Source organism: Petaurus breviceps, unplaced genomic scaffold (assembly GCF_028583685.1).
Source record: "Petaurus breviceps papuanus isolate PSGF00001 unplaced genomic scaffold, PetGlider_PUasm1.0 185, whole genome shotgun sequence".
NCBI classification, from domain to species: Eukaryota; Metazoa; Chordata; class Mammalia; order Diprotodontia; family Petauridae; genus Petaurus; species Petaurus breviceps.
In genome coordinates this window covers 41,988,812-42,001,357 of record NW_027185797.1, presented here as the reverse complement: position 1 = coordinate 42,001,357, position 12,546 = coordinate 41,988,812, and the positions used below count along the sequence as shown (strand labels likewise).

Below are 12,546 nucleotides of genomic sequence, written 5' to 3'. Positions count from 1 at the left end.
TCCCTGTTCTAAGGCCTCTCCCAGCCCTGACATTCCCTGTTCTAAGGGCCCTCCCACTTTTGTCCCAAGGTCCTTTTGAGCAGACACTTTCCCCTGTTTAAGGTCACTTCCACTGTGATATTGTCATTGAAGGTTCTTGGGGGTCTCAGATCTTAACTCTGGGGATGTCTGATGTCAGAATGAGTGGGATAAGGGAATCATACTCTGGAGAAAGGGGTAGAATTTAGGGTCCTGTCCCCTCCCCTTCCCTGCCTGCCCTCCAGACCTGTTCCTGGTAGCATGGGATCTTTATAGCTTTGGCCCAGGTACCTTTGATGTCAGGTTCTGGATCTGACAGGTCCTCTTGGGGGACAGTGCTGGGAAGCTGGAAAGCATCCAAGGCCATGTGGCAGTTTTCCACTTGACTGTGGTAAGAGGCAAATGGTCACAGTCCAGGTATCCCTGGTACTCGTCCCCCTCCCCCCCACTTCCTAAGGTCCCAGGTTCTTAGAAGGGGCTTGGGGGCAGGGGAACCAAGTCCTCAGCTGATAGGATCCAACTTAGGAATTTCAGGGGCCCTAGGACCATCTCTATCTAGCTCCCCACGGTGGGCCCTGCACTCTAGCTCTGGGTTTGTTGCCCCACTGGAGAGAACTGGATGGTCCAATTTGTTTGTCTTAAATAGATGGAAAGTTTCCTCCTTCCCCAGTGACTGAGTGTGCCCCTACCCTACCACCCAGACGTGGCTCAGGCCTTCCTCACCTGAGTATGTAGCTGACCCAGACCACGTGGCGCTCGCCTGGGATCTTGCCACTGATGGCCACTGTGGCCACGGACTGGAGCCAGATGAAGCCTCCAGCCCTCTGCAGCCATCGATAATAGCCTGTCACCACCTGCCCTTTGTCCAGCACTGGCCCCAAGAGGGGAAGGCCAAGGCAGAGATGAGTGTGGACCAAAGTGGAGATTGGGAGTCAGGGTCAAGGGCAGGGAAACACATGGGAGGGATGAGGGCCAGGACGGAAGAAGGGAAGAGATGGGCAGAGAAATGTGGGACATTCAAAGCAGAGATTAGGGAGACATGGATGGGGAGAGACAGGAGGACAGTCAGAAGTGGGAAGAGAAAGAGATGTTATGAGAGACAAAGAGATAATGTAAGACCAAGAAACAAGAAGTATTAAGGAAGGCACGGATAAATGAAGATAGGAAAGAGACCAACAGAGAGTAAGAATCAGAGGTAGAAACACCTCTAGAGAAAGGAATTTTACAGACTTTCAGGGGGCAAGGGAAGGAGAGTTCTGGCTCAGCTTTTGTCCTGACTACTTAAGGATTCCTCTGAGGGCAGAATGAGGACAGGGCTGAAGTTGCTGTGGGCTACTGGGGTAAGACCTAAGGAAGCACTTCCCCATGGGCATTGATAACTGGATGGGAGGAACACAGTGGGTTCCTGGAGCTAGGGGTCAATGGAGGGGTACAGGGGGTTCACGCACAGTCCAGATGGCTCTGGCGGATTCCAGCCACGTCCTCCCCATGGATATACTGGTAACAACTTCGTCCAATCAGTTCTGAGGGGCCCACGTCCATGTAGTCACTAATCCTGCCAGGGACCAAGATGGAAGGAATTAGGATGAGACATCCCCATCTCTCTCCAACCCCCATCTTTCCTCCATCTCTTCTACTTCACTTCATCTTGCATCTCCCATCTCTATCCCTATTTTCCTCATCCCTCAATCTTTCTCTCCATAGACCACCTTTCCACCCTCCATCCTCCTTTCCTCTCTCCATCCATCTCGTTCCCTCCATCCATATCCAATTCTCTATTGCCCTATTCTTTTCTTTCCATCCTTCTTTCTCCATTTGCAGAGTAATCTGAACATTGAAAGGGACCTCAGTGACCATTGACTCCAACCCACATCTGAAAAAGTTCCTACTCAAACATATCTGACAAATGGCTATTCAGTCTGCATAGAGACTTCCAGTGAAGACCTCCCAAGGCTTCTCATTCTCCTTTGGACAGCTCTAATTGGCAGGAAGTTTTCCCCCATGTCAAGACTAAATTTGCTTTGTTGCACCTTGAACCTGTCGCTCCTGGGTCTGCCCCTCTGGGGTCAAATAGAACAAATCTAGTCCCTATTCCACCACCGTTCTTCAAATATTTCAACGTAGCTATTACAATGCCCCTTTGAGCCTTCTCTTCTCTGGGCTATATATTTCCAGTTCTTTCAATCAGTCCTCCTATGGCGTTGACTTAAGACCCTTCATCATCCTAGTTGTTCTCTGCTGGACACCAGCTTATTAATGTCCTCTTTAATCTGGTGCAATAAGAACTCTCCATTTTTCATCTCTTTCTCGTTTCCCATCTCTGTCTTCAGTCCTTCCACTTCAGCCCCTCATCTTCATTCCCAATATGTCTATTCTGTATCCCCATTTCTGCATTCCCCTTCCTTCCACAATCATCTCTGTGTCCCCAAATAGCCATAGACCATCTTATCCATCCATCTCTCTCCCCACTAAAGCTCCTCCTCTCCAACTCTCTGTCCCTCAGATTCGTTCTCATCTCTCACTCAATTTCTTAATCTCCAACTTCCCATCTCCTGCCACCTATCTACTCTTTATGTAGCTCCCTGGCTCCTCTTCTTTGGCTTCTTTGTCACATCTATCCCTCCTATTTCTCAAATCCATCTCTCCATCCTTCATTTCTTTTCCCTGTCTCTCCATCCCCACTTCAAGTTTCTTCTATCCATTATCTACGAACACCCACCTCTATTTTCCATTTCTCATTTCCCCATTTCCTATTTCTACCTTTGTCTTCCATCCTTCTATCCTCATTCCTCCTTTACCCATGTCCAAATTCATATCTTTCCCTGCTTACTTCCTTACTGACTCCATCCCTAGCCCCACTCTTATCCCCTAACTTCCCATCCCATCCCTCCATTCCGTCTCATCCCATCTCACTGCTCCTGCTTTCCACCTCCATTGATCCATTTTTTTTACATTTCCTCCATTTTCCGTCATTCTAAGCCCATGTCCCCATCTCTTTCTCCATCTCTTCATCCTCCATGCTCCTGTTCCTAACGTACTCTGCCCCACCTCCCTATCTCTCTTTCTTTCGTTTCTCTGTCCCCATCTCCTCACTCCAATCTATTTCCCACCCATCTCTCCTAAGTCCATTTCTCAGTCTCCACACCTCACCCATCACTTTACTTCTCAGTCCTCCCACCTGCTCTCACAGGAGATGATGGTCAAGGCCAGACTGAGGCGAAAGACAAGTGTGTGACCATGCAGGGGGAGTTCGCTGAGTGGAGCTGGGGGCAAGGTGTGGCCTAGGGCAACAAGACCCAATGCTTGGCCCCTTCGGGCTGTCAATAGCTGAGTTCTAAGCCGACCAGTCACGTGAATGACCTGTGAGAGATAATTGGGACACATACTTGAGTAGTGTAGTGGAACAGCCAGGGTGGACTAGAATAAGTGGACTGAGGGAACCTTATACTACTATATAATACCCCCATTTTACAAATGAGGAAACTGAAAGCCAGAAAAACAAGTCATTTTCCCATCTCCAACTTGTAAGGGACTGAACCTGGAAGTTAAATCAGGCCAGCTGACTCCAAATCCATGATTGTGTAGCTGGATAAGGGCCACAGCAGGTTGGGCAGAAGAGCATAGATGGGAGCATTGATCATCACTGGGGAGAGGAATTACAGATGGACAGAGGATAGAGCAGCTAGGGGGCAGAGTGGGGAGGGTACCAGGTCTGAAGTCAGGAAGATCTGAATTCAAATCTGACGTCAGACACTTAACTAGTGTGATCCTGGGCCAATCTAACCTCTGTTTGCCTCCGTTTCCTCATCTGGAAAATCATCTAGAAAAATAATAGCACAGGCAGCTAGATGGTGCCTTGAATTCAGGAGGACCTGAGTTCAAATTTGACCTCAGACACTACAGCTTGTGACCCTGGGCAAGTCACTTAACCTTGATAACCTTAAAAAATAGTGATAGCACCTACCTTCCAAGGTGGTTGTTAAGGATCAAGTGAGATAATAATTGTAGGTCATTTAGCACAGTGCCTGGTACTTAAGTGCTAGGTAAATGTTGTTATTATATATGTATGTATGTGTATATATCATATACATATAATATGTGTATAGCCGGACAGAGGGACAGTTATTTATTATAACTATAATTATACAATGACACTATTATTATAGTTATTATTATATAGATGGACAGAGGAATAGACATCTGTGTTATGAGAGGACTCGCTTGGCCAAAGACAAGGAAAGTATTGAATGTTTATGTCACAATAAAGGCAGGGAATTGGGGGATAAAGGACTCTGGGGAAGCACTGTCAAATTAGGGAAGGGAGGGAGCCAGAATCAGCTCGAGAGGGTTCTTCGCTTACCTTGTATCCCGAAGCCTTGACATGCAACCCCCTCTTGGTGAGTGTGGATTTCATTCGGATGAAGAAGGAACGTTCAAGGGAGCCAGGCTGATTTCGAGGAGCTATCACAGGGGGGGGCAGTTCTAAAAAAAGGGGTAGGGGAAGGGGGTCAGGGTGCCTCTGGACAGTGACCCTCCCTCCCCAGCCCTCAGACTAAACATACGCCTCTCCTACCCCCTACTGTAGACCCCTGGGATTCCCATGTCCTCCCATCCCTCTTATATACAAGGTCACACCCACTCACTAGCACAATCCCCAAAAGACTGGGAGAGACACACGGTCAAATGCAATCTCACTCAAACACAAATCCAGTGAGCCACAAATTACATACTAACTGCTTTGTGATTGATAACCACAGCCCATGATGCAGTGGAAAATGTGTGAGCTTTGGAGTTAGTGGACCTGAGTTCAAAGCCTGTTCTGAGTCTTACTACCTATGTGACTATGGACAAGTCACATGAGCCCTCTTGGACTCAGTGTCCTCATCTGTAAAATGAGGGTGACAATGACAATAATACCTGTGGTCCCAGGGCTGCCATTAACCACAAGGAGCTAAAGGAGATGGGAGCTCTTAGTGAGCAGACTTTAGAAAAGAAAATCCAATTGAGACCCAAGCTAACCTGAGGTGGGAAGCTTTACAAGAGGGAAGGACAATGGTTTGGAATGGAAAGAGTTTGGGGTGTGAAGGCAGAGGAGCTGGACTCCCATCCTGGCTGTGCTGGGTGACCTTGAGCCAGTTTCTTTTTCTATCTGGGCCTCAGTTTCCTTATCTGTAAAATTAGGGGAATGGACTCCATGGTCTCTATGGCTCCTTCAGGCTTTAGATCCTGTGATCATTCTTATGACTTGATTCCCACCCCACCCAAGCCCTCTTGAATTAGCTAGCTGCTTCCCCATGGGGCCTTAGGCCAGAGGATTCAATCAACAAAAATCCTGTTGAAATCAGCATGCTGAATCACAAAGTCAAATGTAGCCATACACAGAAGCCAGGACCCCCCTCCTCCCCTGGGAAGAACTCTTGGGGGAGTTTACCAGTGTCTGGGGCTTCAGAGATTGAGGAAGCTGAGGATGAAGAAGATGAAGAAGAGGAGGAGGAGGGGCCAGAAGGAGGCACCCCAGGCCCAGGGGGTGGAGCCCTCAGCCCGAGCTGCTCCAGCACCTCTGAGTGGTCCCCTGGATGCACGTAGTCAAACACACTGCTGCCAGTCAACTCCACCTGCGGGCCATGGGGGTGAGGGGAGTGTGGAGGAGGGGAGTGGCCAGGCATTTGTTTGCCCTCTGCCCTACCCCAAGAAATGCCTAGGTAAAGGGAAGTCCCTTCTATGGTTGGGCAAGGAGGGGAAGGGATGGGATTATCCATTCGCCTTCTGTGGGGACAGCTCAGGACAAACCTTCATGCCCCTGCCTTCTCTGTGTCCCTCCCCCTCTCAATAAGTGCCCTTTATCCCCCTTTACTTTTTTAGGGAAGGGGGAAGTGGACACAGAAGCAGTCCCTCCTGTTATGGATTGCTCTTTCCTCCTTTCTTCAAAATGGACTTTGAAGTTCTCCATGACCCCTGAATAAGTGGGGGGTGGAGGGAGGAGGAAGGGTGTTAGGGACAGGGTCTGGAAAGCAATGGGAGGGGGAGTATCTGGGGGCCTGGACACCTGAGGTCCCCAAAACCTGTGCCCAGACAAAAGAAGAAGAGGAGGTCAGGAGAAAGGGATTAGCCTTAAAATCCTGAGTTCCTACTGGCAGAGGGCAGGGGAAATTCCAAAGTAAGGTGTAGAGCCTGAATGCCCAGGGCCTCTATCTCCTGGCTTACCTGAGAGAGGCCCAGATAGATGGAAACTGTCTCTGAGATGTAGAGAAACTTGCCCTCCTGGTTCAAGGCGAACACGAACCCGTCCAGCGACTGGGGTGTTGGGGAGAGACCTGGAGAGGTGAGCTAGGGACCCAGGGGGCTGGGGCACACCAGCTCCTTAGCTCCTCCAAGGAGTCTTGGAGGTAGGAGAAGCACCCCAGGGATGCCTTTGTCGACACCAGGTGGTGGCAGAGAGCTAGTCTGGCCCTGAGGGCTATGCTGGTAGGGGGAGTGGAAGGGGTGAAGGAGGAACAGGAAACTCTGGTGTCTGGCTTCTCTCATCCTGGATTTTGGGAAGTGGGGAGAGGGAAAGCTCAAGGGTTCCTGGCAGGGAAGGAAGGGGGGCTTCTGGGACCTCACCTGAAGAATGTGGCCTCCCAAATGCTGTTCAAAGAGGTCCGCGAATAGGGCAGAGGTCTCTCTCCGACCAGGGGCACCAGAGACTGAGGAAAGACGGTAGGGTTGAGGTCTGTATTTTAGATATCCATTTGTGTGTCTGTCTGCCTCTCCCCCCTCTGTGCCCTTGGACAAATAACATGACTTTTCTGGGTCTCAATTTCCTTAGCTAAAGATGAGAGGATTGGTCCAGATGAAGCCTAAGGCCCTATTTAGTTTAAAATCCCATGATTCTATGCCACCAGTTCAAATGCCCTCAGTCTCTGTGACTGTGACCATAGTCAAATCATTGCACTCCTCTAACTGAGCCTTAGATCCCTCATATGTGAAGCAAAGTCTTGGACTAGATGGTCTGTGAGGTTTTTCCCTATCTCTAAATCATATTTTATTGTGCTCTCTGAAGACAATGCCCCACTTGTCTTTTACCTTCAGTCAGAGGAAGTGAGAATAGACTTGTTAGGACCTCATTCTGGAGCCAATGCTCCTTTCTGGGGCTCTGCTGTGGTTTGGGCTAGGCTAGCACACACACACACACACACACACACACACACACACTCCATACACATCATAGTTACAGACATGGGAAGCAATGGAAAGAGTTCTCAACTTGGAGTCACGAGACCCGAGTTGGAAGCTTGATTCATCCTTTTACCTTCAACATTAAGCAAACCTCTCTGGGTCTCCTATTCCCTGCCTATAAATTATCTATTATTCTTTGATCTTATGTCCCTCATACAGAGTCAGGAAAGGCATCAATTCAACGCACTCAAAATACCTAGACACAGACTCACACAGATTAGGTAATTCATTACACAGATTCCCTCACCGTACTCTCCCAAAGAACAGGATTAATTAATTTTACTTTCAGAGAAGTGATCTGTTAATTCCACAGACGTAGAAGCAGTCACACACATGCGGCTGCTTCAGTCTATTTCTTTGGGCTGTGGCTGTCAGGACCAAGGTCAGGGACCAGAGCCGAGAACCCAGTCCCAGCTGATGCAGCAACACTCACCCGGAGAAAACCTCCCATGAACCCACTACTCCCTGGCTCCCCGAGCAGAAGGGTCCAAGGAGGGCAGCAGTGAGGAGACCCTAGGAGAGGCAGCCGAGCCTTAGGAATCTCCCAGGGGCAGAAGCCTCTTTCCCCAAATCTGGGAGGGGGGGAGGACAGGAGCAGCATCCTTCTCACCAGCCTGGGAGAGGGATGGAATGAGCTCTAAATGTCTGCTGGTTGTAATCTTTCATCACATATCATGTCTTTTCTAACACTGAACATAGGATCAAAGCAGCCAGTCCCCCTGCCCCCAAAATCTAATATCTGGAAAGGGCCCAATAACTTTTGCCTGGTCCACCTCCAACCTAGATCTGAACCCTTCCACTCAAGACCTTTCTCACTCCAGTGGGATCTGGGTGTGTTCTGCCCCCATACCTCCAATCTTCCTTTTCCCAAGGCACTAACATTCCCCCACTGGTGGCCAGCTCCCTCCCCGGGCTCCCAGCCTGGGTGCAGCCGGCAGCAAACAATGCCTGTGGAGGGGGGTGGGGGGGGACCAAGCTCCCAAGCTCACAAACAGCTCCCCCTGACAGACAGGGGAAACAATGCCTTCCCCGATAATTGTCGCAATTTTCTCTGTCATTTCCCTTAATTCTCTCATTTTTCCTTGCTGCAAATAACCCCTCGGGTCAGACAGAGCCCGCCTATAATTAAAAACGTTTAATGGGGGAATTAGAAAGCTGCTGGCAGGGAGCTGGGTGGAGGAGGGAGAAGGAGGATCAGGTGCCTCCCCTTCCCCCCAAAAACAATTCTCCACTCCCAGTCCCAGACCTCTGCTCTTCTCTCAGGCATGGGGCAAGGAAAGAACATCTCCTGGGATATTTTCAGGTCTCATTCCTCACTCCCCAATTTATCCCTCTTTTCTATCTCCCCAAATCACTTTTTCCCCTTCTCCCTCTCTCCCCAATTCAGCCTCCTGCCATCCCAGTTCACTCCCACACTCTTTTATCTCCAGCCCACTCCTCGATCCTACCTCATCCCATCCCCCTTAGATCCCTTATTCACTCTCTTCAGCTGCCCTTTTTCTTCCCTCTCTCCCCCACTGGCACCTCTCTCTGCTCCTCCCCTGGCTCCTTCCCTTGTTTTTATCTTTATTAGTCCCCTCAGGCCTGTCCCACTATTATTTTTCCTTCCCCACAGTTCTACTGCCCCTACAACTCCGGTTCCTGCACCTGTCCTCACTTCCCAACTCATTTCTTCTTTCCAAAACACCCTGCTTCCCTGCTTCCTACCTGACATTCTGATTTCTCCTAGAGTTCCACATCCACCCTGCCCCTCTCTTCTTACATATACAATCCCCAGACACACCCATAGCCTTCCGCCTGCTTCTTTCTGCCCATTCTCCATATCATTTCCAGAACTGGTCTCTATCCCTTGTCTGACTCTCCCCATCTGCCTCAACTACTGTCCATTCTCTCAACTGTCACCCCATATCTCACATCTTATTTGACTCTTCTTCCTTCATCTCACTCTTCACTTTAACCCTCTTCCTCCCCTTCCTGGCTAACTTCCTTATCTCTCCCATTCCTCTCACTTTGCTTTCCCCCAGATCCTCACCCCACTCCTTCCACAGAGTGAATAGAGTGGTGGACTTTGGAAGCAGGAACATAGAAAACTCCAACACCTCCAGCCACACTTACTAGCTGTGTAACCTGGGTCAGAAAACTGCTTGTTTCCCGAGTCTCACTTTCTTCTGCTATAAAATGCGGACAAATAATAGTGCCTACCTCCCAGGGAGTGCTGAGGATGAATGGTGGCACGGTATAAGGTTCTCTGTGCCCTTTAAAGGGCTAGATGGATGCATATTAGTTATGATCATATTTCCATATTTAATAATAGCAGCTTACACTCATATCTCAGTTTAAGATTTTCAAAACATTTGACAAATTTTCTCCTTCAATCCTCACAACAACCCTGGGAGGTAGATACGATCCCCATTGTATTGTGGTTGTTGTTAATGTTCAGTCATTTTCAATAACGTCCAACTCTTCACGACCCCATTTGGGGTTTTCTTGGCAGAGATGCTGGAGTGATTTGCAATTTTCTTCTCCAGCTCATTTGACAGATAAGGAAACTGAAGCTAATGGGTTAAGTGACTTGCCCAGGGCCACCCAGCTAGTAAGTGTTTGAGGTTGGATTTGAACTCAGGAGGATGAGTCTTTCTGATTCCAAGACCTGGCACTCTATCCACAATGCCATCTCCATTTTACAGATGATGAAATCAAGGCTGAGAGGTTAAGTGACTTGCCCAGGGTCACATGGCTAGGAAGGATGTGAGGTCAGCTTTGAACTCAGGTTTTCTTCACTCCAGGCCCAGCACTCTATCTACTGTGCCATATAGCTGCCTTCAGCTATGATATATTTTCATATAACCTTTCCCCTCACAACTCAATCCTCTCCCAGAACATTTTTTTTGCTTCCTGTTGCTTTTTATCCACTCCCTTTGCCCCTCACTCCTACCATCCTCTCCCCAACTTAAGCCAGTCTCTTCTCAACGTTCAATCATCTCTCCCCCCCTCACCCTCTCCCTCCATCATCTGTCTTCACCTCTACATCAGCTCACTTTTCTCAACACCCTAACCCCACTTCCTTCAGGTCTCAGATCTTGAAAGGGTCTAGCCAGATTGGGGTATAGGTTGAATAACACCCTGGGCAGTTAGCTGTATGTGATTGGACTTGGGGGGTGCAGGAAATGAGAACCCTCTTCAGAGATAATAGGACTATAAGATTATAGCTGGAAGGCACCTTTAAGACCATCTAGTCATTTTATAAAAGTGGAAATTGGAGAGGTTGATAAGCTAGCCGAAGGTCATATGGGTTGGTAATTGTGGTAAAACTGAGGCTCCCACCCAGCAATTGTGACTCCAAATGCGGGGCTCTCTCCACCTCACCACACTGCCTCTGATCCAATGGAGTCATCCTCTCCATCTAGGACCAAGGCATCTAGGGACTTAAACTTTCCCTGTCCCTGTTCTTGCCCCTCCCATTCTGTGCCAGGGAGAAGGTCCAGATGAAGTCTGGAAGGAGAGGGAGGGTATCTGAAGATAATCAGACACTCCCCCAGCCACTGTGCTTCAGTAGGGTGACTAGGACAAGGCAGAAGTCACCCCAGCGTCTGGAACCCAGCTCCCTCCCAGCAGTACAGGGCACACACTTGGTATTCCTCTCGCTCCCTCTGGCTTGTCTCCACCACAGCCGGCCTGGGGATGGGAGCTGCATCTTTAAGGAGGCTCAGCTTTCCCCACTTCCCCTAGAAGGGGGGGGGGTACTCAGATACCAGAGTTCCCCTGCTTTGGGGGATAGCTAGCTGGGGGCACTGAGATAGGGGCACTGGGATGCTTGGGTGCTGCCAGCTACAAGGACATGGGGTTGGAAGGACATTTGTTGCCTCCCCCCCCAGCAACTAAGGGGGGGGGTGGAGATGGCAGCCAGTTCTGAAGATCCCAAAGCATTTTTAGCCACTCCCTGTACCTATCCTCCCCCTCTCCCTCCCCCCCTTCAGAGACTGCCGGTTTGGAGGAAGGACAATGACCTGCCCCAGAAGTCAGAGAAACGTGTCTAGATTGCAATGGAAAGCAAGAAGCTTGTCAATTTCTTCTCTCCCCCTGTCTCTCAACTATGGGGACTCTGTTGAAGACACAGGACCCTCCCCACTCTTCTTTGGAGCTAAAAGACATCTTAGATATCTATCCTGACTAGATTATCTTGTGGGTTAGGGAGCCGAGGTTCAAAAGGGGAGAGACTTGGCCAAGGTCACACAAGGAATCAGGTCAAAGCCAGAGCCCAGGTCGGCTGACTCAGACCAGGGTTTAATATTGTAGAAAAATCCACTACCCAGTCTCTCCCCTCCGCCTTCCCCTCCATCAGATACTTTAGGTCAGGGAAAGGGGAGACTGAGGGAAAGAAAGGAAGGAGGTACAGATGGAGGGGAGACAAAGGGAGAGGGGACAGAAAGAAGGAGAGACTAAGGAACAGAAAACAAAGAGAGGAAAGAGGTACACAGAAAAAGATTGCTATAGAAAGAAGACAACAGAGAAAATGGGAGGTTGAGGGACAGAGAGGGTGATATTGAAGAATGAAATGAAGAGACAGAGAGGGTCTGCAATTGAGGGACAGAGAGGAATCTAAGGTACAAAGAAGAGAAAACAGACAAGATGGAGACAGCTTGGAGGGGGCTAAAGGATGGGGAGAGAGACAGAAATCTGAAGAACACAGAGGAGGGACACTGATGGCCAGAGGGAAGACTGGAATGCAGTGGGGGTGGCTAAGGGACAGAAAAGGAGAAAGGGAAAAAGAGAACCAGTGCCATGGGAAACTGAGGAATGGGGTGAGAGAGAGCTGCAGGAGAAAAGGGTAAAGGGCAGAGGGAAGGGAGAGTGAGAAACAGAAGGGGAGACTGGGCTAAAGGTGAGGACACTGAGGTACAGGGATGGGAGAGAGTGAAAAAGAAAAGGGAGATAGATGAAGGGGAGAGAGTGGGAGAAAGGCAAAGGACAAGAAGCAGAGGCTAGAGCCTGGGATTCACCCCCTCCCTCTCTTCCCCTTCTCCCCTTTCCTCAGTGCCTGTTGCACCAACGAGGCTAATTGCAGGCATATTAACTCGCATTGGCCTCCTGGAGAGCTGGGGCTCGGGTGGGATGAACGCCGGTAGAGTGAGCCTTCTTTGAAGCCATTTTTCTCCCTGGATTCCCTGTGATCCCAGAGGCAAGAGGTCGTTCATTTTACCCTTTACCTTTCTGCCTGAATTATTTGGATCTTGGATTCTCATAGATTGGGAGTTTATCTTGCAGCTTCTCTCTCTCTCTCTCTCTCTCTCTCTCTCTCTCTCTCTCTCT

At 49.4% G+C, this 12,546-nt stretch overlaps 1 protein-coding gene across 1 annotated transcript in view; it reads right to left on the bottom strand.

Moving 5' to 3' along the window:
- Window positions 1–12,546, bottom strand: part of NPAS1 (neuronal PAS domain protein 1) — a 15,628-nt gene that overhangs the window by 745 nt on the left and 2,337 nt on the right. Inside the window, exons 3-10 of the mRNA XM_069088288.1 lie at window positions 6,622–6,704; window positions 6,223–6,312; window positions 5,450–5,633; window positions 4,379–4,500; window positions 3,197–3,378; window positions 1,467–1,573; window positions 742–889; window positions 310–404 (exon numbers count right to left, since the gene is read on the bottom strand). Coding sequence (XP_068944389.1) covers window positions 310–404; window positions 742–889; window positions 1,467–1,573; window positions 3,197–3,378; window positions 4,379–4,500; window positions 5,450–5,633; window positions 6,223–6,312; window positions 6,622–6,704 — 1,011 coding nt within the window. The remainder of the gene's footprint in view (window positions 1–309; window positions 405–741; window positions 890–1,466; window positions 1,574–3,196; window positions 3,379–4,378; window positions 4,501–5,449; window positions 5,634–6,222; window positions 6,313–6,621; window positions 6,705–12,546) is intronic.